Source organism: Phocoena phocoena, chromosome 9 (assembly GCF_963924675.1).
Source record: "Phocoena phocoena chromosome 9, mPhoPho1.1, whole genome shotgun sequence".
Classification (NCBI taxonomy): domain Eukaryota; kingdom Metazoa; phylum Chordata; class Mammalia; order Artiodactyla; family Phocoenidae; genus Phocoena; species Phocoena phocoena.
Genome location: NC_089227.1, coordinates 2,295,451 through 2,321,335, shown reverse-complemented (window position 1 = coordinate 2,321,335; position 25,885 = coordinate 2,295,451). Strand labels below are relative to the sequence as shown.

General features: G+C 48.3%; 1 protein-coding gene across 15 annotated transcripts in view; it reads right to left on the bottom strand.

The window, feature by feature from the left end:
* The window catches only part of IKZF1 (IKAROS family zinc finger 1), a 73,236-nt gene extending 49,154 nt beyond the window's left edge, over window positions 1-24,082 (bottom strand). For all 15 annotated transcript variants that reach the window (XM_065884283.1, XM_065884298.1, XM_065884284.1 and 12 more), the window contains exons 1-2: window positions 24,043-24,082; window positions 15,680-15,799 (exon numbers count right to left, since the gene is read on the bottom strand). In XM_065884283.1, the coding sequence (XP_065740355.1) occupies window positions 15,680-15,799; window positions 24,043-24,082 (160 nt within the window). The remainder of the gene's footprint in view (window positions 1-15,679; window positions 15,800-24,042) is intronic.
* Window positions 24,083-25,885: the final 1,803 nt, after the last annotated feature.

The following is a 25,885-nucleotide window of genomic DNA, read 5'->3' as shown; positions in this document are numbered from 1 at the left end:
CAAAATTGGCTTTGACATGCGGTCTTCCCTCGCACCCTGGGGACAGAGGTAGATCTGGACCAAGGGGAGCTCATCTTCGGGGCAGAGACTGGGCTTCCTCTCTCACCTGCGTCCCCAGCCAAGGCCAGCGAGGCCCTTTGGTGCCGGGTTTCAGGACACTTGGGCACACCGTGCAATGCCCAGGGACCGTGAGAACAGTGAGGAGAGGCAGAGCAAATATACGATCCTGTTTATTTCATCACACTCGGAGGGAACCAGAACACATTGGCTGGGAGAAGGAGGTGCTTCGAGGGCCTGGTCTACTGTCTCCAACGATTGGTGGGGCTCCCACACTTCGGAGAAAGTGTTGCTATAGCAGGGATGGCTCTGGACAGAAGCAGGTTCCTTCAAGGCTTTTCTAACATTCAGTGTCTCTCGAAACCTCAAGCAGGCTGTCTCACGAGGTGCCCACACAGGCCGGCCATCCCCTATCAAGGATGCCGAGCCCTGGGCTCAGGACCACTCGGGGACTTTGGTCTGGAATGCTTTCTGGGACTGGGAATCCATCCCTACCGCAGACACAGAGCAGAGGGCAAGCAAGCTGTGTACACGGCTGGTTCCGTGAGTGCTGGGGTGGCGGAAGCAGTCAGCTTCAGAAGCTTTCCTAAATTGGCCTGGTTTCAAGCACGTACAGACAGATGCTCCCATTCACCTTTTCCCTAGGGGAACGGTCATACTGCAGTCAGTGCAGGCGTGAACTCCAAAGCATCAAGCTAAACGTTTTCATTACTAGGAAGCAGACGTTTATAACCAGGCAGAACCGTCTGCCGGACAAGAAGAAATATTTTATTTCTATATTTTCCCTTTTTACTATTTCTCTCCCTGCTCAGCTGCATCCTTCCTCCCTCCCACCAGCAGGTAAACTCTTTGAGCCCTGGAATCTTACCTTTCTTAGTCGCCCCTGTGCCTAGCAGGGTGCTTGGGATGGAGCAGGTAATTAACAAACATTTCTCTCACTAATCAATCCTCCAAGGCTGGCTCAATCCCCACCTCCAGCTTGCTCCCCTGCAATCTGGAACGCTGACACTGCTTAGAACCTGGGCTAGCCGTTTAGCCACAAACCTACCAGGGACCCTTCAGGTCCCTCTGTCCATTTAACCCCTGTAGATGCCGCTTCTCACACAGCTTTGACTCCCCATGACAGCTAGTCTAGCAGCTTGGGATGGGTTCAGTGATAGCACTTTGAAGACAGGACGGTTTTCAACACGATGTCAATGAGCAATGGGATTTCTTTTCAATTTTCAAGACTGAAGAGGATCGAACAAACCCAGAGTCTATGCCTGTAAACACTGGAAAAGATGGCACTTCCGTGTAGGGCATGCTAATAATTTCTGGGATCCCAGGATGATGTTAATTCGGGTTATTTGTCCCCTTAAGCGTTGGGAGAAGCCCAGAGGGGGGGGCCCTTCACAGACTCTGGACCTCAAAGCAAATCCTAACTATACAGCAAAACTGAAAATATTCATTTCCCTTTTACTTCCCATACATACTGATTTAAAGTTTTAGATGACATTTTATTTTCCCCTCAACTGTGTTAAGTATTGCTTCCTTCCCATTTGTGTTAACTACTTTCCTTCGATGGTTAAAATATTGTTTCCAGACTTTCAACTGAAACGATTTTCTGTTTCTACAGCCAGTCTCATGAACAGACACAATAAAGAGGATTTTCACAATGCACTGGATTTGGTATATCTGAGTGTCAGGATGTTCATTACGTCCTGCTTTTCCCCTCATTGTGTTACGGGCTGGAGAAGCAGCAGGAGAAGTGCTGCCTGCAGGGACCCTGACATCTAGCTGGACGCAACGCACGGGCACTGGGCATCCGGTGCCCTCAGGGCGGGTCCCGTCCAAAGGCGGCACATGTGCCTCACGGCATCTTAGGCTGGTTTTGCATTTTCAGCACTGATGGAGTGCAGGAAGGCCAGGTGTGCTCAGGTGAATTTAGGTACACAGCTTGGAAGTTGTGAAATATATTTCCCAGAGTACAATGGGTACAGAGGTGAGATGTGGATGACAGGTCCTCACGGTACCAACCTGTAAAGAGAATGGGGGAGACAGGCGCCGAAGGGCTTCTTCAAGGACTCATCGGGAGGGACAAAGAAACGAATCTGGAGTCGCAAAGGACGTGGCCTGTCCATCCCCCACGCACGAGGAGACGCGCACGGCCAATACACAGCAAGATGGTCATCCTTTCCAAGCCAGTTTTAAATACTACCTTACACGGAATGCGCTTAGGGAAAACGTCTGATTCATTCAATGTACCTGCAGACGCAGGCAGTGCATGCAGGGAGCTCTGCTTCCAATCCTACAACGAGCTGGACTCATCATCTTCCGGGGGTGATTTTTTAGGGTGAACTTATGTCAACCCAGAAAACAATTCTCACTACTTTACAATTAAACCGTGTGTTTGAACCAAACAATAGCATTCCCCAGACTAAGTCAACACTTTCGTGCAAAGGTCTAAGGTTCCAAATGGACTTTTAACTGTTCCTAAAAGAAAAAGAAAGGCTTGCCTCAAATACTCAAAAGTAGGTGCTTGGGGTTCAGCAGGGAATGACGGTGCGGAAGCTACAAAGTGAGTGTGAGCAATGGAAAAATCTGGGCCCCTGAGGACAAGTGCTGGGCACCTGCACTCAGGTGCAGCAGCCTGGAACCCAGCCTGGAGGCACAGCATTCCTCCACGTGTGCTCAGCTGGGGAAGGTGTGCTCCTCAGCTCCAGAGGCAACCCTTCCCCACGATGGTTTTTCCTGGTACAGCCCTTTTGTACAAAGACGTGGTTCTTCTCAACAAATCACGAACCAGGTCATCCCTGTCTATTCCATTTAACAAGCAGCAAAAGGCGAGAGCCAGTGACCTTGAACTTGGGAGGCTGTGAGTCTTCCCGTCACTGCCGACTGTACTGCTACATTAGGTCGCTTATTGCACAGGTAAGTGGTACCTGAGGGCACTGGGGCAGCCTCTCCTTGAGGCCTCCTAAGATAGTTTGTTCCTGAGCTGAAGGTTTCCATTATTGGTCCTTGGACCCAAGTTAGAGAACCTTGATGAAACTGTTTCCAAGATCAATATTTAAAAAAAGACGGGAAGGAAGGAACACTGGCAGGAAAGGAAAAAAGAAAGAAAGAAGGGGAGGGAGAAAAGGAAGGAAGGGAGGGAGGGAAAAACAGGAAGGAAAGAAAAGATGGAAGGAAGGAAGGAAAGGAAGGAAGGAAGGAAGAAAGGGAGAGAGAAGGAAAGAAAGAAAGAAAGAAAGAGAGAGAGAAGGAAAGAAAGACAGGAGGAAAGAAAGAAAAAAAGCCTGAGAGAGTGACAGCACAATCAAAGCCACACTGCCGCCTCTGTGGCTCTTTGGATCTGCTGTGCTCAGGAAACCTAGCAGCCACACAGGGACACGCTGTCTCCTGAGATGCAAGAAGCGAGCCAGTAAGAAAGCACGAGGCGTCCTTGCACAGGAAGGCCGGGGTCTGGCTTGTACACAGCTCAGCCTGGCTGGGTGCCAGGGTGCCCCATGCACGGGCATCAGGACCTGGTGCTGAGAGGAAACCCCAGGCTTGTTTACTCAGGGTGCAGTATAAGCACGGCTGCTTTCCTCTCCCACATTACAATAGAAGAGAAAAGCCTCTCCTTTACCACCTCTGCCCCATTGCTTCATCAGGTTGCAGCAGCATCTTTTGGGAAGTTATCAAGAAGCTTCATTCTCCACAATTTTTGCAAACAAGTTCACCAATATGATGGTGCCCGGCTTTGGAGCTCAGTTCACGTGGTGCCGGTCCTAATGGCACTCTTACGGAAATGTGCTTTACGTCTATAAAACAGTTGCCTTGCTTCAAAGCATTCAAAAGGATTTCCCACCACCCAAAATGACCATAGAGAGTGCATGAGAATAAAATGAATGGATGAAAACTAAAACAAGAAAAAAATAGTAGATTCCTGTGTTTCATTCCGCCACTATGCTTTGGAAAACTATTTTATTTTACATGTTTACATTTTGCTTTATTCCTGTTACTTTGTACTTAATCAAATGCCTACAAAACCTATGGCTGAAACAGAGCTACATTAAGTAAATCCCAATGATGTAAAAAAAAATGGAACCGGACCTAGGTTTTCTCTAAATCAAATGTGGCCCAAACCAGAAGAACTAAAATGAAAAATTTCCAATTCCTTTGTGATGACAATTGAGAAAATGTCTTGAAGATAAAACTGATTTAAAAACTACTTTCAGAAAGTGGAAGACTAACTAGTTTGGGGCTTAATTTCAGCAAGAATTAATTGTAAAAGGTCTTCTATGACGTAATGACACATACTTCCATAGAATCCAGATCTGCTCCGTCCAGTAGGTAGCCGCCGGACACAGGAGGCTTCTGAGCCTTGAAACACACGCAATCCAAATTGAGATGTCCTGTAAACCTCAAATACACACTGGGTTTCAAAGACTCAGTAGAAAAAAGGGGTAAAATGGTCATTAATGATTGTCTATACTGATAGCACGTTTAAATAATAAAATTTGGGGCATACTGAGTTAAATAAAATATATATAAAAATTCGTCCCACCTGTGCCATTTTTCTTTTTTAATGTGACTCCTAGAAAATTGAGAATTATCTATGTGAGTCTTATTATATTCCATGGACAGTGCTACCCTGGAATAGGTGATTCCCAGATTTCACAAATACGTTCCAGAAATGTTGGCTGTCATTCATCCATGAAACCTTTTCCCAAACAAGGGCTGTTCAAGGTCACCATGTCTCAGAAGGTTTGGAGTCCAGCTGCCTGCGAGGACCTGGCTGGAAGGACCCCACACCTACCCTGCAGAGAGTGAGCATGTGTGTGCATGCACAAGGCAGGCTGATTTTAAGGATGCCTTGCTAGGAGATACTCCATCGGTTAAAAAAAAAAAAAGCTATCGAAATGGGAAAAACAAACAAATGAACAAATACAAACCCTTAACTGTTAACACCTATAGCTCTGGCTTCAAGTATAAAAATCAGCAGTGAGTCCACATATTTATAATAATAGCACTTCTTTAAAATTGTGTCGTGTTGATCATGACAAAATAATTCCCCTTCCCTCCCCTCCCCTCCCCTCCCCTCCCCTCCCCTCCCCTCCCCTCCCTTCCCCTCCCCTTCCCTTCTCTTCCCTTCTCTTCTCACTTAAAACCACAGCTTTGTCTACTGAACACGAATTTCGCCAAAGGCCGCTTGAACCGTAATGCTAAGATTACCTAAGTGCTCTCTATACCGGATAATAGTTAAGCGTCATCATTTAACATTATGGGGGGTGGGGGGAAACAGAGGCCATCAGAAGTGCTGGGGGGAGTACAGGCTAAGTCATATTTTTATTGTTACCGCGTTTGACTGGAGAGAGTAGAGATATTGCGACAGGAGCAAAATTCTGCCACATTCCAAGAATAACAATAAAAATAATCACAGAGCTGCCTGCGGGGCTGTCATCAGAGTCCCTTTCTCATTTCAGCAGGATTTCACCTCTAGCGTGGCAGTCCTTCATTCTGAAAAGGAAAGTGGCCGCCTCTGCCACGCGCTCTGTCAACACAGTGAGGCCCTGGGGTTGCAGGCCTTCCGTCCAGCACACCCCACCCTGCGGGGAAGACACCGGATGTTCAGGGCTTCACCGGAATCGGGCCCGGGTGATTTCAGTGGAAATCAACAGCCTGCAGCCACATGCCCTGCAGGGGAAGTGTTCTCCTGGCAGGCAGCCTCGCAAGACACGCCCTAGACCTGCTGAAAGATCCTGGCAGCTAAACTCACTCCTCCAAGTAGGGCACGAAGACTCTTCCGTTAATCCAGCTGCCGCCAGGGTCAGGTGCTCCGAGCGTGAATGTTGGAAGGAGCCTCTCTGGTCCTCCAATGGCGATTAGCTTTCCAACCGCTCCCCAGGCCGCTCACACATTGCTGGGCCCTTGCTGAGAAAATGTCCCAGTGAAGCCACCGCACACTTAGGGGCCGCCACAGAGGTCACCTCCCAGATCTGTACCCACATCTCAGGGTTGTGTTTCATCCAAGGAACTCAATACAGAAACAGTTTTGAGGAGACCAAGTTCAATCCCATGTGTTTTGAAGAACGGCGTGAGCCCAATGCTTTCCTGGAAAAATCACTGTAATTTAGCAACGTATTGATGGAATGCAGACAAGTCTCGCTTCGCATTTAAAGTTCTTCAAACCGAAATAACAGCAATAATAATAATACTACTACCTCATAAATAAGACACAGAATCCTTTCTAATCTCACTCCCCCAGCAGCAGAACTAAACCGCTAAAGCAGCATTCTACCTATCAATATTCTCTTCCCAAATCAAATTCTCTTCCCAAATCAGAGAATCTAGTTGCTGTGACATTTCCAGTTTGTGACATCAACAGCAAAGCATCACTTGGAATCAACTCGTGTTGGACAAGCTGCATCTACCCCTCACTGCCCCCGGTCTCCCCAGCAGACTGAGACTTCCCTAACACCCGCTCCGAAAAACACCCACCCCGCACAGCCATCAGTAAGATATTCCTGCTTTCCACTGGAGCTGTCAAGACATTACAACCAGTGTGAAGCCACTGTATGCGGGTAAACTAGCTCTCAAAAAAAAAAAAGAAAAAGAAAAAATTCCTAATTTGTAGCATTTGCCCATTTCTTCGGTGTAAATCCTTCCAATCACGGTAGTCCGCCGACTACCAATAGATAACGAGAGCCTGGAAGCTTTGATTCCAGCCCGAGAACCTGAAGACAGTCTCCTAGTTGCCTGTAAGCTCCTGTCTCCCCGCCAAGTCCTAACAGGCAAAGGGCTTACAATTTTGAGTGGCTCTGCGGTAACGTGTGAGCTGTAGTTCCTGCTAAGACCTTGCAGGGTGCTGGGCTTATCTGGCGGCTACAGTGGGCTCGGCCTCAACCCCACCCCACGGCTGCGGGACCAGGAAGGCGGCTTCCTGGGGCCTGGCTCAACCGAGCAAGTGTTTTCATCTCATCGAACTGGTACTGTGGAAACTTTACAGGGCAATGGTTAGGGCTCGGCTCTGCCTAGGCTTCTACTTTTGCATAAAAGGAGGGGAAGCTTTTTTTTTTCTGGGTTATATTTACACTCCCCAAATCAGAAATGTCCTAACCAGATAGGACAGGTGGCAACTGGCAACCACAGCTCAAAAGCTTTTGTTTTTTTTTTTCCATTTCTTTCTGAAACCCCATGCAGAAGGAAAGTTAACAAAATGTCGGTTGGTTGTTTTATCCCCAGAGCTAAGTATGCTTTCAACACAGATGGAACAAAGCAGAGAATAAAATGGGGACCAAGACCCTAAAACAGAACATACCGCTTATCTCTCTACTTTAATAGGTAAGAATCTACCTTTATTTCCCTCAGTAAACCAACTAGGTACAACGTGATCTTGAGTTTAAGTTGTCAGAGGAAGATGGACAGAAGCCGATCATTGGTTTCTCTCTGTAAAAATAACCAGCATTTCCAAGTTCACACACTCCTTTGGAGACACAAAATGAAACTACAGTGTATTAATGCATATCTGTGGAATCTAGAAAAACGGTACAGATGAACCAGGCTGCAACGCAGAAATAAAAGACACCGATGTACAGGACAAACGTATGGACACCAAGGAGGGAAAGCAGGGGTGGGGTGTGGGTGGTGGTGAGATGAACTGGGAGATTGGGATTGACGTGTATACACTAATATGTATAAAAGAGAGAACTAATAAGAACTTGCTGTATAAAAAATAAATAAATAAAATTCAAAAAACAAACAAAAAAAAGAAAACTGGAAGCGTGGCTTGGAAATGCCAGCCTTGGGGTATTCCAACCTCTCCGGGCCCCGTTTTTCTATAGGTTATGCCCTTTTTAAAAAAGTCATACTTCTGGTTCTGGGACACTACTGACTGTATTAAAAAATCTTCAACAGTCAGCCACAAAACGCCTGTCTGCAGTGTGAAGCTCGCGTGAGTGGACACATGGAACCGCGTGAGGATGACGGTGTTCAGTTGAGATGGTTCTCAGTGGGGAAACATGGTGACACCTGGGCATCCTGATGAGGGGGTTGAGGTGGGACACAGGTGGCTAAACAGCCCCTGGCGGGGGAAAGGACAGTCAGCCCAGGAAGGGCTCTCCACCCCAAATATCGATGGCACCCATTGAGAAAAGGGGCCTAAAAAATCCACGTGACGAACCTTAAATTCGGGTGCAGCCTTAAATTCCCCCCCAAACTTAAAAGCTCTCTCTGCTGTCCTGCCAGCTCTCTGCCTGAGAATGCTGGGCCACCATCCCATGCATTCGGTGCACGCATCCTGGGCGCCCACCGGATGCTGGGATGCAGTGAGCAAAGCCCCGGGGCGTGCTTTCCCTGCAAGTGGGGACAGGTGAAGAGCCAGAGGTCGGTGCTGCCACTTTAGGTCAGGGAGGGCCCCTCGGAAGTGGCATTTCCGAATGGAGACTGAATGCAGGAGGGGAGAGGGTCACAAGGGCCTGGTGGGGGGCAGGAAAGGCAGACACACCCCAGCCCAGCCCCTGGATGGCTGGTCCTGCCCGCGCTGGGGCTCCACTGGGCTGTCATATATTAGTCCTTTCCCTCTAGTCACTCCTTCCTATCTGCCTTCTAACGGACTTAACTATCCTCCTCTAGCACGGGCCACCCTGAGAATCCTCCCTGGCTGCATCCTCACAGCCTGCTCCCGGCTCGTCCCTGCATCCCTACTGTCTGCCGGCTGCCTGAGCTCCCCGGCCCCTCCTGTTCCGCTACATTTCGATCTGGGCCTCCACCCCTGCCGAGCCCTCTGGGAAGCGACCGCCCAACTCCCGAAGGCCCCTTCCCAGCCCCTCCGTCCTCCCTTTCGTGCTTCGCATCTTCCCTAAAACCTCTATCCCGGTAACTTCTACACCATGTTTCTTTCCAGAAAATTGTACCCGAATCAAGCAACTGATTCTCTGCTTCCTCCTTTGCTTTCTCTTCCCGACAATCACACACATGTATTCCCGAGGCCCTGGGGCTTAGCATCCCTCCTGATAGCCGGACCAGCTCCGTCCACCCCTCCCATGCCCTGCCTTCCAGACAGTTCCTTGGCTACGAACTTGTCAGCGGACTTCCAGCCAACCCCAACTCTGGGTCCATTTCCCGTTCTGTTAAGAGAATCGCTGCAGGCCCTTCACTCACGGGCCCACACCGCGTGGAACACGCTGTGCCCACTGCTGGGAACCACCTCCCCACCCGGCCCCTCCCAGCTCCGGCACAGGACATCTCTCCCTGTTTGCTGTCACCAGATGATCTTGTCAGCACTCAGGTCTGGAGGAAACATTTTGCGGGGTCCCCTCCAAAGGCCACAGCTCGCTCCCAGAGCTGGCCACGGGGGCCCTTGCTGTGACGTTGCCCACCCACTTCTGCCCCTCCCAACTACCACGCGTTTCCTAAGGTCAGACATGACTCACCTTCGCGCCTCTGTGAGAACTTCAGCTCCCTGAGTCTCCCCATGGCCCCACTCCCCAGCCCAGCTGGGAACAAGCCCTTCTGTCCACTTTCTTTAGAGAAAACGTGATGTCCCTGTGAGCACTCTGCCGTGCCTTACGGCGCTGGGCGATTAGTCTGCAAGCTGTTAACTGTTAAGGTCTGCAAGGCAGCGGCTGCATCAGCCAGCCAGGGAGAAGGGCTCAGTCAATATTACTCTTATTGAATGGAAGGTCCTCATGTCCTAAGAGTCACAGAAACACAAGTTCAAACAAAGCACAAAGCCAACCTAAACGGTGCAGTCCCAAATCCTAAAGTGAACCCAGTGGGGACGTGACAGGAGGGCGGGGCCCAGAGCAGCCTGGCCTCCAGCAGGGGCCCTGCTTTCGGTCACACACACCTTGACAGCCTCCAACCGTGTGGTCACTGATCTCCGAGTACAAGCAGGACACACTGGTCCTCAGATGACCTGACAGCTCAGCGCCGCGAGTCCCTCGTCCCCAAGCACATCCTCCCGGTGGGCCAGCCCTCACCGTAGGCAATATATATATTTTTTTTTTTTTTTTGATGCTGTGTCTCACGTTTTGGGAAATTCAGGAAAATGAGAATCTTTCCAACTGGCCTCCTCTTGGTTTGGTGATGTACGGTAACCTCGGTGGTCTTCACCAGGCACCGCAGGCAGAGACAGCAAATTGGAAGATGAAGAGGACAGAATCTTTAAAAGGTGCCCATCAGAAGCACTGCACAATGTGTCAACTACGAAAAGGAGTAAGGAACTAAATAAACCAGAGGCGTGGACACGAATCTAAATGACATGCTTTGAGCTGTTCCTCAGAAGAAGCCTGGAGACCAAGATGCCCGAGCCCTGGATGGAGTTCAGCCCTGGATGCGTTTCTCTGTGAGACTGTTTCACGGCGCACATCCCATCCCAACAAGCTCGAGACCAGCTGCAGCTAATGCTCAGATGCTGTGAGATAATAGTTCTCCCGAGCTCAAATGGGGTTTCTCGGTTCAGAGGAGATGCATTGCACAGATAAAAACGACTTCCTCTAACTGCTGATTAGATAAGCGGGCGCAGCATCCGTACTCAAACGCCAGCGCCCCAGCTCCAATTAGACCAAAGCCCACTGTTTTCCACCGTGAAAAACCCTCTCCAGCATCTCCCATCAACCCAGGCTGTGGAGAGGTGTTACAGCCCTCACCCACCGTCCTGCCACCGTCATGGTGCCCTGCCTAGAACTTTAAAACAAAAGTGAGATCTGGTACCAGGATCACCAGTGAAAAATGTATGAATCCTCTTACGATTCACACTTTAGGTCTGGAACTCATGATGGAATAAAGCAATGTTTATTTCAAGTGAATGGACCAAAAAAGAGAATTTATGCGTAGACACAATCATTTTCCTGGATTCCGGGGGCAAGAACGCCAGATTTTTTTTCTACTTTTTTTTTTCTTTCCATTTTTGCCAGGGTGAATCAAACCCTGGTCAAAATCTTCCAAGGGAAGGACCCAAGGACCCAAGCTGATGCAAAAATTCAGCTTCTAGAATGCTCCAAACACCACTCTGGGGGATGTGACCTGCAGGAATTACATCCTGCAATAAACCACCCAGGAAACAATGGCTGTCACCGCCCTACTTTGGGCGTAGGTCCTGAGCAAGGGAAGAACATTCTAGAATGTGGCAGGGAAGGCACAAACACACGTCATTGCCCCGTATTCAAAAGGCACCCAACCTCGCATCTCCCTCTGCATGCGAGTGACTACTACACAAGGTCATCCTGACTGTCTGTCCGTGGAGCCGACCGAGCCATTCGGAAAGCCTCCTTCAACCTCAAACCAGCCTCGCGTCTTTGGCCGTCGGCTAATTCAACCACTCCCTGGGCATTACTGGGCTTCTGCCCCTGGGTCTTCCCTTTGATTCTACTCTAAATCCTAACCTTGCCAGGCATCTCTCTTAGGGTACCATCTGGTTTTCTGGCCTCAAATCTCTCTTCTCCATCTCTGGCCTCTCCCTGTCTCCTCTGCTCCAGCCCAGCAAGCCTCCTTCCCTGCCAGCCATCTACACTCAGAGGGGAAGGGGCTTCTGACTTTATTCACAGTCTCTCTTGGGGCTGGAACCAGCCAGCCTGCAGTCCTCACCCTTCCCCTCCAGGCCTGTGCACTCACTGATAGCATGCGGCAGCTGGAAGACCCCTGCCCAATTTTAGGACAGGGAAACCCACACAAGCAAAGGGAGAGCAAGGCAGTAATGGGTAAAAATCCACGCCCGAAGGAAGAAAGCAACGTACGGGTTATTGAATAAAGGAGGAAAAGAACTAAGCTTTTCGTTCCTTCACTCAGTCCCGTTAGACGCCCGTCCTGACATCATTTCTACACGAGACACTTTTAATCACCCCTGGTCAACAGCTGTCAGAAGAACTCTCGACCCATTTCCCACTTCTCTAGGGCACCTGCCATGGGTGACTGAGTAAATTTGGGGGTTGCCTTAGGAGGTCACTGAGTGCATCCTCCGTTTTAGCAGTTTCATACACAACCACTTCAGAGAGGCAAGATTTCTCTCATTTTTAAAGGGACCACTTCAGAAGAACGAGCTAGCATCTCATTAAGTAGGCTGTCCTGATGACTAAATCCCTCATGGCCAGGAAGCCCTGTGTCTATCTTACATTCTTCACGCTGCACTTCAGACCCTTGCGTCCTCTTATTCAGACCCAGAAGAAAATGGAGCCAGATGAGAGCCAGAGCCTTGGCCTGGCCTTACTCCTCTGACCACCTTTCCACACAGTCCTCCAGGACTTCCCTCAAGACTGCGGGAAGGCTTGAGGTGCGAAATCATTACTCTTCTCATGCTGGGAATGACCTGCCACCAGTGAGATGCTACCTCCCCCTCTTAGGGGGCTGGTTTCTACCTTTCCCAACAACTTGTTCATTACTCAGGTCTGTTCTCCTGGTTGGGATTAGATTTGTCTAAAACTGGTAAGGAGGGCTCAGAGCTTTTCAAAAGCATCACTTGGCTCCTTCTAAAACAGACACCCAGTGATCTATTATCACCTAAGACTTTCCCATCTTTTCCCATCTTTTGGCCTGTCGCCATTTCTCCTTGACATTTCCACCGGAGGAGCCAGGACCCTTGACTGGACCTTGGGTCTGGGGGCAGCCAGCACCTCAATCTCTCTCTTGGTCTTGCCCTCTCCTAACTGATCCCTCCCCCGTCTTCTTGGCTGTCTTTTCGGTTTGCTTGATCTCTGGATCACATTTTTTTAATTAGTAAATTCCTCTTCTATTCCTGGTGCTGCAAATCTCATCCATTGTCTTTCCCTTCTCTCAGGGGCAGCTACAACAGGCTCCTTTACTCTGCCCATGAACCTTTAAAAGATCTTTTTCTGCCTTTTACTGTCTGTTTTACTTTTTGACTTTGTTATTCTGTCTTCAGCAAAGCGAGTTTGTATGTTTTCAGTTACCCCTGGAGACCATGCTGTGAGTTGAGCTCCGATGCTGCCGCCGCCAGTTTGAAATGAGGGCAACAAGGCTCAGAGGTCTGCCTGGGAGGGGCCCAGGCTCCACCCTTGCCCTCCCAGGTGCAACTTTCTCCTGGGCCAGCCTCCACCCTCCTCACCATCCTCCCCGGTGCCTTCTCCCTGGCTCTTCCTTTTTGTGCTGTGCTGCTCCGGCTTCTGTGAAGGGAGGGGCCCCCCTGAGCAGGGCGGGGCTCCTGCTTCCTGTTGTCTGTCCCCTGACCCTCCTTCCTTTGCTTTCTTCCCAGGGAGCTGAGGAAACATGCCTTTGAGTGCCTTTCCTTTTCCTTCCGGCTTCGAATTCCCCATCTTTTAAAGCGGTCTCCTAACGCTACTGACAGACTTCATTTGTTCGGTGCTACCTAAGATGCATCACTTTAATAAACAACCTACCACCGCCTACTCAAGCCAGCTGGTTTCCTTCAAAAGCCATAAGGGATGGTTTCTAAAGCTCACTGGCCGAGCGTGAACAGCAGTCAATTTCCTTGATGCTTCTCTCTACCCTTTGGTCTTCTGGGATTCTCTCCCACTCACCTGTCTCCTTAAACCTGCCCGCTGTCTCCTCCTGTAGTCTGTGCTTCTGTCCCTTCTAGTTTCCTGGCAGTGACCCATCACTCCTCTGTCCCTGGCCCCCACTTCCAACCACCTTCCCTGACTGTCCACACGGCAGCCGCTGTTTACAAACCAAGGAAAGAGGATGCTTGGGCATTTGAAGTTTCACAACTCTGAAATTCAGTCTTTAGAAACTTTACGCTGAAAGGAGAAGTGGGTGAGCATCGTGTCGCATGGCGAGCAAGCACTGGAGAGAGCCTGCGGGAGATCACACCCCCCGGCTGTACCAGCCACACCTGCACGGGCTCCGTCAGGACCCAGCCCGAAGTTCACCACCAGAACGCAGCCTTGGAACCAGGGGCTTGATGACCTCTTACCAAGGCAGGTCACCCACAACCTGAAGTTCTTAAGGGGTGGTATATTTAGACCGTGAAGGCATTTATAACGAAGGCTTGTTTACCTACACCAAGTGGACTCTTCTCCACTCTCCAGGAACCGGCCCGACTTTCAGTTCTCTACAGGTTGCCCAAGGTGACTGTGGCTGTCAGCCTGCACAGCATGCAGGGATTTCGGTGCGGGGGCGGAGGGGGGCAGCTCCCCAGTTTCTCCATAATGACCCCGGAGTCCTAACTCTGATGTCTGGGTTCTCGGTTCATTTAAATGGTTAGTGGGTACGTATCCACATAATTTCTTCTGGCTTTTGGTCCCTGAGCCTTTGCAAATTTTTATCAGGTATACACACCCTCATCGTCCCGATGTTTTTACTTAAATTTGATCTTTTAATTTATGTAAATGTGCCTTGAAAGGAAACTTTGCAGCAGTACAGGTTGTATGACAAACCAGTATCTCTTGTAATAAACAGAAGACAATCTTAAACATAAGTGCATCAATTACAATAAAGCATGCTCTTTCGTGTCTCAGTTTTGGGAAACCCTGAAAGGATGTGTGTGGAACAAAAGGCAAGATCCACAGACCTTCTTCCCTCCCCCTACTCACCCACATATACATTTTCTAACAGGGAAAAGGCATTCAGAAATGTACATGTTTTCTTGGTTCACCTACGTCAAAGGGCTTTAGCCACTATCTTTGTCTGTCTGTACAGCTAAATTAAGACAGAAGAACCATAATACCCAGGGTCTATTTGGTTTCCAAGACACATGAAAACATACAAAATCTGTTTCTTAGTTATCACATTAGGATGTCCTACAGGAAAATAACTGGCGATTTTCAGAACCCCGAGAGCTTTACACACGTACCCTCCTTGGCTGTGGCTCCTATGAGCTGATCCACATGAGATCTGTCCTACCTGTCCTACCTCATTTCCACCTGTGTACCCTTCACGATACTCTTTTGTGCAGATAAGTGGCTCTCAACATCACAGTTTTATCTTTATAAAAAGAAAAAAGATAGGTATTCCAAGGAACTGTTGACTCGTTAGCTGATGAGAATAGGGTATGATGGAGTGAAAACCAGTCTTTGAGTCAGAAATGGAGTCTCCTTCGGACTCTGCTATGTGACCTTGGCTAATTCACTGAATTTCTCTGGGCCTCTGTTTTCTTAAAGAGGGTGGACTGAGATTTCTCACCATGAACTGTAGCCTGGGTAGGCAGATACTTCCATACACATTCTTTTATGGAGAAGGCGTGTAAATGTCCGCTAGTCAAGATTATCTAGATTTTTTTTTAACATTAAAATTCTTCTACTTGTCAAATTTTCTACTTTCAGTTAAACTGGACATTCAGGAAACAGAGACGTGAAGGGTAACTTAACATGGCCAGATTCAGCTCCTTCTAAACCAAAGCTATGAAAATGAACAGCCCTATTGCCATGACACATAAAATGGATAGTTTTCCCCGTCTACAATCCATAAACTTGGATGTGGCTGCGATGCGCTGAGGACACGAGGCCAGTGATGTGCCTGCTTTGGGGGATGCTCGGCAGCTTGGCCACGCTGCTTCCCACATGGGGCTCAAGACCACACTGAGCTGGGTCTCCCGTCCTGCATACGATAGGGCCCCGTCCTGCATTTTGTGTCTCCTTGACGTGGGGGGGTTGAGGGGAAACCACAGGTGAAATGACTGTAAAGAGACAAAGGTCCAGGAGGACTAGAGCACGTGACAGTCTGTGGACAGGAGGCCACTTACCCAATCCTCTGTCACCCTTGGAGCTCTGCTGGCCTCCAGACGTGGTGGAAAGGTCTTCAGGGACAGGCATGGGTTCATCGCCATCGTCGGGGGTGTCACTCACCGGGGGGCTTTCCTTCCCTGAGGAGGCAATTAGGAGCTTGAGTTTCTGGGGACATGGTCACCCCTGGGGTGGTGGTCACTGCGATGGGCCTCACCGTGGTTTGGCTTCATTCGAGTTACAGGATTGAGTTCACGTTTCTCTCTGGGGATTAGAACCTGCTTTCCTTTTTGTAAAATAGTATCATTGCCACACCCAAAACTGAGAGGACACAGATGTGAAAACTACGTATCACCTAGAGATCACCACTATTAAAACTGTGGTGTGTGTGTGTGTACACATACATGGATACTTATATATTATGGATAATGCGTGGTGACATATTTTCTTGATCAAAATAAACTGTACTTTTTAGACATTCTCATAACCAGTGGCCCTACTTCCATAACTTTGTGGTGTCTGTGTAATACTTCACCGCATGGGCACACTAGGATTTATTTAAATCCTTTTTCTACTTTTGAACTTACATTGTTTTCAATCTTTTTTTTTTTTTTTTTAATGAAACAACACTGTGGTAAACCTCCAGACAGACAGCTTCTGCCCACGTTTTTAAGAATCACCATAGTATAAACCCCGGGAGTTTTATGCCTGGGTCAAAAGGCATCCACATTTTTAAGCCTCTTCACGTGTTAGGGCCAAATTTTCCCCTGTAAGTTTGTTCCACTTTACCTTCCTACAAGCCTGCTCACCACACCCTCATATTATTTCATTTTTAAGGTCACCAGGTTGAGTGTCCTGCTCAGAGCTACACATTCTGGGTCTGTTCACTCTCTTTTTCCAGAGCCAGGGGGTAGGTATTTTGCCAGCTGCCCGACTTGATTAACTTGATGGGGCCGGGAAGCCTGGAAGGAGGATGAACAGGGAATCAACACGATTCTGCCCCACGTGCACAGAGAGTCTGCCACCAGGAATTTTTATCCTCAAAATATGAAAGCAAAACAGAATCCATACAACTCTAAAAGCTGCTTCACAAAGTAGGATTTACCAAATGAGATAGGGTTTTATGGGATGCCCGACTCTGCTTTTGACTATATTATAAGGTTTCATCAGAAGCTCCAGAAATGGGGAAATCCCTCCCACTCCCAAGAATTCAATACAGGGAAGCCTAGATGTGTAGAAAATGCTCCTTCTCCTTTGAAATGGAAACCCCTGTACCTTCTAACATAGATGTTACCTAAAATTGAGTTAGGAGACAATAAGCCCAGGCAAGGAAAGAGCTGGTGAGGCCCCCAGTGGATGCAGAATAGCCCAGGAGCACTGCTGTGGAAGACAAGCCTGGAAGACAGGGCGAGGCAGAGTGCGAAATTGTCTTGTTTGTTTGAATAAACCACCTGTGAAAAGCAACACAACCCTTCAGGGGAAGGACAGGACCAGTGCAAGCATCCCCGGCATAGGAGACGACCCTTCCAGGAATAATTTAAAATAGAAGCTGCAAGGCACCAAGGCGATGCTTTGGGGAATAGTAGCGCATTCTCTAGCAAACAGACATCACAGGGCTTCCCTGGTGGCGCAGTGCTTGAGAGTCCGCCTGCCGATGCAGCGGACGCGGGTTCATGCCCCGGTCCGGGAAGATCCCGCATGTCGCGGAGCGGCTGGGCCCATGAGCCGTGGCCACTGAGCCTGCGCGTCTGGAGCCTGTGCTCCGCAGCAGGAGAGGCCACAGCGGTGAGAGGCCCGCGTATCAAAAAAACAAAAAAAACAACAACAAGAAAACCAGACATCACAGTTTAATATTCCAGCTTAGCTGTAATTACCTCAATTGGCATATTTTCAGAAAGAGCATTAATAGGTATATTTGGATAGCCAATACAAGATGGATAGTTAAAGGTGGGGCAGGCTGATAGGAATTTCCCAAGGAAAAGCCAAAGGCCAGAGAGAAAATGATTGAAGTGCTCGTGTTACACTAAATGTGCATTACATCAGTAATATTTTCACCGCCCTAAAAGGAAGACTTTAAAAGTAGCAACAGCTAAAGATGCAGTGTTACTGTTCACCAGTACAGGTGGGCCAAAGCTCTGAACAGGAGCCGGCAGGAGGCATATGACCAACTGACAACTCTTTTTTCCTTCTCATTTCCTAGAGCTATGGTCTTCAAACCTTGAGGACTTCAGGGAGGTGGTCAGAGGACTCTTTTTCAATTTTTTTGGGGTAAGAATAATATATTTTTTAAATTATTGAAGTAAAGTTGATTTACAATATTGTGTTAGTTTCAGGTATACAGCAAAGTGATTCGGTTATACGTACACACACACACACACACACACACACATATTCTTTCACAGATTCTTTTCCATTATAGGTTATTAGAAGATATTGAATACAGTTCCCTGTGCTATACAGTAGGACCCCCTGTTGTTCGTCTATTTTATGTATAGTAGCGTGTATCTGTTCATTCCAAACTTCTAATTTATCTCTCCCCGCCTTTCTCCTTTGATAACCATAAGTTTGTTTTCTACGTCTGTGAGTTTGTTTCTGTTTCGTAGGTACGTTGATTTGTATCATATTTTAGATTCCGCATATAAGTGATATCATATGATATTTGTCTTTCTCTGTCTGACTTACTTCACTTCGGGTGAAAATCTCTAGTTCTTACACAGAACTTCAATATACGAAACCCGTCTTCTGTGCCCATCTTCAGCCTCCGGCTGAAGGACCAGAGGCCCAGGCCACTTGCTTCTGCGAAGACCCCCAAGGAGCCTCCACAGAACGGACCATGGGAACTCTGGCCTAACAAACTGACCGGATCATTAAAGGTACAGAGCGTGGGGTGTGCACGTTTGCCTTTCTGATTAACCAGCCGTCATGGCTACGGGCTGGGAGTGGGACACTGAGAAACTAGACTGTATTCATGTTTTGTGTTGTTTTTTATTCTGAGCTTCCTGATGATAACACTGGAGAACTCTGGGATCAATTTAGATGCCCGGGCACGAGGAAACCAAGGGAGCATCATAAAGAATCGGGATTTATCCAGTGAAGGGATGTGGTCTCTCTCCTCCATTTACGTGAAAAATGCATCCACATAATCTTTTTGCAAATTTCGCTGATTCGTTTCTTGGGAGAACTTGCTGAGACCCTAGGCGCACTTCCGCCTGGCTGGGCTCCTGTGCCGAGCTACAGCCCAGCAGTCCTGCAGCATCTCAGCGCTTTCATTGCTTCCTACACGGGGGAGGAAAAGGAATAATGGAAACAGTAGGGACCATGATTCTAAATACCCTGGGTCGGGTCGATCCATAGGAGCTCCCCACGCAGAAGCAGCGAGAATAAAACATGAGTCTCGGCATGTGCAGGGGCATCTGGTAAAAAGTCAGTACTGGAAGAGAGCGAGGTGAGACAGCTGCGTACCTGTCACGAGCCCTGCTGGAATTCAGCCTCACCTCGCCTGCACTCTGTGATGGATTTTAAGAGCTCATCTGATTTGCCTAAAAGCCCCCAAGTCTGAGCAGCGGCTACTGAGGCATTAATCGCTGGCTTGAGCCTTGGTACTCAGCGACCCTGGGATCCTTCCCCTGCTGGAGATTTCCACGATGAACCTCCACCACTTCATCATGACCTTCATGGGGAGCAAACATATTTTTATGTGTTGATTTTAAACCAATTTACCCAGTTAACCGCTTAAAATACAACACCGGGTATAAAATACAACACCATGATAAAAGATAAGAAAATGAAGTTATTAAATCAAGCCAACACATAGCAGATATTAACACACTGTGACTAGAAGTTAGTTGACACAGGGTACAGCTCAGATCTGACCAATTACAAGACAGATTCCATAATAAGTCACCTCTTTAAGACTCTTTCCTCAAGAGTAAAATGAGGCTAAAAAACATGATTTTGGCTTAGCTCACAGGTTGTTGTGAGGATAAGATAATAAAGTGCATGGATGCTAATATGCTAAGTAAGCTTATGGTATTATTTTGTAAATATAACATCCTATAGAAAGAGGTGTGCACAGCACCAAGTGCCCATGTGTCCCCCAAGTGCACGTACAGTGTCACACAGACACGCAGAGCTGCAGACAGTGAGAAATCAAGTACTGAAATGGAAGAATTTAGGAGGTGAGAGGTCATTTTACCTATTTAGAAAAATGGAAGAAACTTCTTACCAATTTCTATGTAAGTTACCTACTACCCGTGTTTCAAATAAAGCTTTACCTATGAGAAGCATTTTGGGCAAATTAGATGAGAAAATTGTATCATTAGCTTATCAACAGCAAGCAAATATTCCTCAAGTAGATTATAATTCACCCAACAAAGTTCTGCGATTCCCCTTCTCCCTAGTGGATGAGTTTTTACTATGCACAGTTACCCAGGAGAACGTAATTCCTCGGTGGAAATAACAACTCAGGAAATAGACTCTACAGAATAGTGGGGAAGCTCCTACTCAGTGCCATGTCTGGCTCCTGTGGGACTTCTGATTGGTTATTGAAACTGTGAGTCTCAGCTCCCTGTGAATTGAAGACAGTCCCTGCATCTTCTTCATGGGGGTCTTGTAAAGTTGAAAGGAGAAAAATGCCGAGGGTGGTGTTTGTTAAATCTCAAGCACTCAATCAATGTGACTTACTCTGATTAACATTTGCACTGACACTTCAACGTAGACGAGCCTCATTTCCCAGGCAGGCGATGGATGTCTACAGAGCATAGTTCTTGTTTCCTTGTTCCAAAGAACATTACAAACAACCACTGAGAAAACATCCCATAGGGCCCCAGGAGCCTGAGCATCCTTAAGCTCAACTGGCTCCAGTCCCCCATTTTGCAGAGGACACACAGTGGTCCAGGAGGCATGGAGAACGGTTTCAGGTCTCAGAGCTGGAGGCACAGATGAGGTGCTGATATGGGCCTCACAATTCCTGTCTTCCCGCAGGCTGCCTCTCCCCTTAGAACCCGAAACAAACCATAAACCACACGCATAACTAGTAATTTGGAAAGTGTGCCAAAGAAAAAAGAGACAGAGAAAGCAATAGAAAACTTACCCAAAGAATGAAGGAGATGTGCCCTAAAGGAAAGGATGGCTTTGCTTTAGACATACTCTCCACCAAGCCTATGCAACAGCATTTCCCGACTCTGGTGGATGCAAGTGGGTAAATATTTATTGAGTGCCTACTATATGCAAGACCCTGTAAACCAGGGCTCAGTCCACATTTAGGATAAATCCCAGGGAAGAAAGAAACAGGTAGTTTGAAAAAAGAGTTAGGTATTAAGTACTTCTCTATTTTTCAAGGGAGTAGTGCACATAGATTAGGTGGACTCCCATGCAGTTGCTGATGTTGGAACTTTTTTTACCTATGATAGTGGCAACTTCGTAGGGTTCAACTTAGACAAAAATCTATTTTTCTTTTTTGGGAGCAGCATATAACAAGGAATAATTTTGTGGGGAAAGGGGATGATTCAGAACATATCCCCCATATAAATCAAAAATTTAACTTCTGTTTGGCTAAATGTACATCCTTATTCTACAACTTACTGCCACCTTCCTCCATTTTAGAAATCAAAAAGGAAAAGTGATCGTTACAAGGATTGTATTGGAGAAGCAGCAAGAAGTAGAAAAAGTGTGCTTCAAATCTCTAGTAAAAATGGCACAATTTGGGCTTCCCCGGTGGAACAGTGCTTAAGAATCCCCCTGCCAATGAAGGGGACACGGGTTCGAGTCCCGGTCCCGGAAGATCCCACATGCCGCGGAGCAACTGAGGCCGTGCGCCACGACTACTGAGCCTGCACTCTAGAGCCCGCGAGCCACAACCACTGAAGCCCGCGCGCTAGAGCCCGTGCTCCGCAACAAGAGAAGCCACCGCAGTGAGAAGTCCGCGCACCGCGATGAAGAGTAGCCCCGTCGCCGCAACGAGAGAAAGCCCACGTGCAGCAATGAAGACCCAATGCAGCCAAAAAATAAATAAATAAAATTTAAAAAATATTTTTAAAAAGGGCACAACTCTTTAAATGCTCTAATCTCTGTTTAGAATGCTCCAAGCTCAACACAATCCAAAGGACTATTTGTGTAAAGTACTACAGGTAGCGTTTCCTTTGCTAGGAGTATACCAAAGTAAATTTCAGACCAAATCTTGAATCTTTTTTAAACCAAAGAAGAGTTGGCTTTTTCAGGCCAACCTCACTCTTGACTCCACCCCCTGCCAACCTTCTCTTTAGCCACTTCCAGACAAATTGAGTGTTTAGCATAATGTCAAGGGCAAGAAAAATAGGAGAAGAAAATGAGGGTTTTGTTATGTTTGTTACCAACTGAGGGGATCAGAATATTGACTGGCCATTCTACAAAACTTTCTAGAGATGCCAGCCCAGGCTCAGGCTTTCGGCTTTGCCTTTGGGACAGCAGAGTCTGCGTGGACCCAAGGGCTCTCCTCCTCAATGCATCATGTAAGACGCCAATCTGGAAGCCACCCAAGACGAAGGTGACAAGGGAACACAGAGGATCAGGAACCATGAAGGGGTCTCTTTGCGCCTTTGGGATGTTTAACATCCCGTGTTCCTGGCCCTCTCATCACCTCTAGCCATGGTCTGCAATTCCAGGGAATGGGGCTCACCTCTCCTTCAGCTCAGACTGCATCTACCAGCAGCTATCAGATCCTGGCCAAGCCGAAGGAGAGGCTCCAGAGAGCGAACATTTTTGTTTTTTTAAATAGTTTTATTGTTGTTGCTGTTCTACTTACATTTAAGAAACAAAGTGTGTTTAAGGGAAATAAATCCAAATAATGCTGAAAGGTAGAAGATGAGAAGCCAAAGTCTCCGTCCCCTTCTTCTTTAACCCATCCCCTCCTTCCAACCTCAGTCTTCCAAGAGGAAGCGCATGTTTAATAAGTATCACTCCAGAATTTTCCTAAACGTATATACAGGCATGTGGAAAGTGTGTGTGTGTGTGTGTGTGTCTGTGTGTGATACGTTTTCATTTCAAAGGATGGGATCATACTCTGCATATCATCCTGAAACACGCTTTTCTCACCTTCACATACATCTTGGATGTCTTTCCACATGACTATGTTCCGATGGCCCTCACTGTTCAGAGCCGAACGAACAAGGGCATGGAGGGACCAAAGTTTTCCGGTATCAGCACCAACGCTGCAGCGAGCATCGGCAGAAACGCCCTGTGCCTGTGTGCGAGCATGTCTCCTGGGCTGATTCCTCCAACACAACTTTCGTTTCTACAGATAAGGCCAAACATGTTGACCGATGTTCACGTCCTCCAACTGTCCATCAACTGCCTACATGCCACAGCTGAAAAGCCAGGAGTCTGCTGGTACTTCACAGCCTGGAGAGTTCAACCCAGACTTTCTAAATGACAGGAGTGGCAGGGACAGAGCAGGGGGGACCGTGGGCTGCAGGAGGCCGTCTCCAGGTGGAGGGGACTTGAATCTCCCCTCCTGCTCATCTCCCGGGAGTGGCAGCCACACACTCAGCCCTGATCTCCATCACCAGGACGGACCGAGGCCCAGACGCAGAATTCACTCACAACTTGGAAACCAGTGGGGGCAGGTTGGCCATGCCCAGAGGACCGCATGGGCCATTCTAGCAGAGAGGCTTACCTGGGACCGACCATGGGCCTGAGACTGGAGAATATAAAATATTGAAAACCCGACTGCTGCGGACCCATCCAGGTTCAGGACTAGCCAGACAGTGGGCTTCCTGGGCCCACGAATATGGAGCTGGGCAGGCTTGGCTAGACCGGCTGGGGGTCCAGCGCACGGGCATCGCCCAGCAGGACAGCGTGATCCAACCTTGGGCCTCATCTCCCAGGACTGCCCCAGGCCCTGGGTCTCCCGGGATGGGAGGAGCTATGTCCAATAGGGCTTGAAATAAACCTATGGTGACTGGGGCAGCGTTGTTGCCACGTTTAGCAAGTATCCTGAATTGTGCCCCAAACTCTGTTTTCCAATCTACTTTCTCCTTGTCTCCCTTCCGCCTCCTCCCTCCATCTTTCTCTCTCTCTTTCACTGGCCTGTGTTTGGACTCTAGGGCAGATCACCCGTCCTTTCTGCTTCCCCAGAGTATCAACATAGATTATATCCTTTCCAAGTTGCTTGCAGATGTAACAGGAAGACCAGTTTTATCTGGGAGGGAGATTTTTCTGTCCTGGTTGCCACATTGGGATAATCTCTAAGAGCTGAAGTGAAACATGGATACCAATTCCATCTCGGCCTTTCCTTTGGCAGGACAGCCCTCTACCTCCCCCGCCCCCCCGGCAAGCACCTTGGTTTTGGGTGCCCACTGGAGTGGGCTTCCTGGACTCCCCATATGGGCATCTCACCAGCTCTCACCTGAAACTTGGGACATGTCTTGACCCTCATCAGCATCCATGGTCCTCGGGTTATCTGAGAAAGAGAGGAAGGGATTTTAGTTGAAAGCAAATTACTCATAAGATACGAGAGAGAGAGAGAGAGAGAGAGAGAGAGAGAGATAAGGGCTGAGCTCTTTAACAACGAGGCTATCTACCAAGAATAATGCATTTTCCTCCTCACACACTCGCTGGAGTATCAGACTGGCACAGACCTTGATCCTTTGAAAAACAGCATTACAAAGATTTATAAAAATATCATTACAAGGACAGGAGGACCAAATTTGTTATTTATTGTTAATTTCCTACCGCATAATAACCCAAAATGCAAACTGACTGCAACAAAATTAAGCAGAAAATTAAATGGCCCTGGGTCATTGTAGGCACAGAATTCATTCTCCGGGCTGATCCACAGTTACGTTCTTTCTAATTTACTGAGCATGCATCGATGAACCTTGAGTCAGCTTGGTGACACGCGTACAATCAGTAATCAAAAGACGAAGCAATTTGCTGAAGAATGTCTCATTTACCCAGGCAGGGCTGCGTATACGAGCAGCCACCGTGCTCCGTCCATCAATAATAAATACACCTCCAGCCTGGCAGATGGGCCTCGCGCCGCTGGCTTTGTCCCCCGCTCTTTCAGGGCCCCTGCCTGAGACCCTGCCAGGCTCTGACGCGGGGAGAAGGAAACCTCACGACGGCTGCCAGACCGGACCCGGAGAGTGCCCAGACCTTCCTGTTCTGCTGACACGTGGTTGGCTCCTCAGGCGGGTGGAAAGAGAGAAAGCGAGCCTGGAGGAGCTGCCCTTGGGTGGCGATGGGGACCGTTCTGCTCGCGGCCACCACAAACACCGGGGAGAGGCCACGTCAGCCGAGCAGGAGGGAGGGATGGCTGCGTTCTGCACTCAAGGTCCTGGCCTGCACCTCACAGGTCTCAGGTAGCCCTGATAGGTGACATCTGGAGTCTCCATGGGTAGGAAAGCTGGGGCCCACTGGCAGATGACCTCCACCAAGTCTGCGTGTTTATGCCCTGCTGGACAACCTTCAGAAGAGCGCCTTCTCCAACCAGCCAACGGAGCCTGTTTTGACTCGAAATCAGCTCACTTCCTTCTGGGGGACCACCTCTGTCTCTCCCGTTCAGATGTGTGTGTCTGCGCTTTCAGGCCTGTTCTCAGCAGATGCCTGCACAGTGATGGAAGGTTCAGGGGGCCTGGCCCTCTCAGGGGAGGCTACAGCTCTGAGCAGACAGAGGCCATGTGTGTGTGTACGTAACAGCCGTCATGGTGCATTCGGAATACAGATTTTCGGTTTCAGTCCTGGCGGCGCTAGTCACGAAGAGTCACGGACGACCAGCACTGGCTCTGGATGGGGAAGGGTTTGCATCTATTCCTGAAAAAGCCATTGCACCAGTCTGAGCTGTGACTCGAATTTCCAAGGCAAGTGTGGGCCTTAGGGGTACAGCCCGTGACCCCAGAAGGGAAAAAGGCCCCATGGCCCACTTATGTTTCAGCCCCAAGACTGAGGGTCCACCAAAAGCAAAGCCTGACAAACTAGTCCCAGAAGCAAACACGAAACCTGTCTAGGGTCACCAAAAAGCAATGTGTCCAAAGTCTCACATCCTTTTAACAGTAAAAAAGGTAAAAAACCTATGATTCTTCTGAAACGTGCTGAAACAATTCTAAAGAAACAAGGCAGACTCAAATGAGAAAAACCTTTGTGTTCACTGAGCGGCATTAATACAAGATTCAGCTTTCTGAAGACAAACACGGTATTTTACAGTGAAATATCACAAACCAGTTCTAAAGTGTCCCCGTATTGACGGGGCG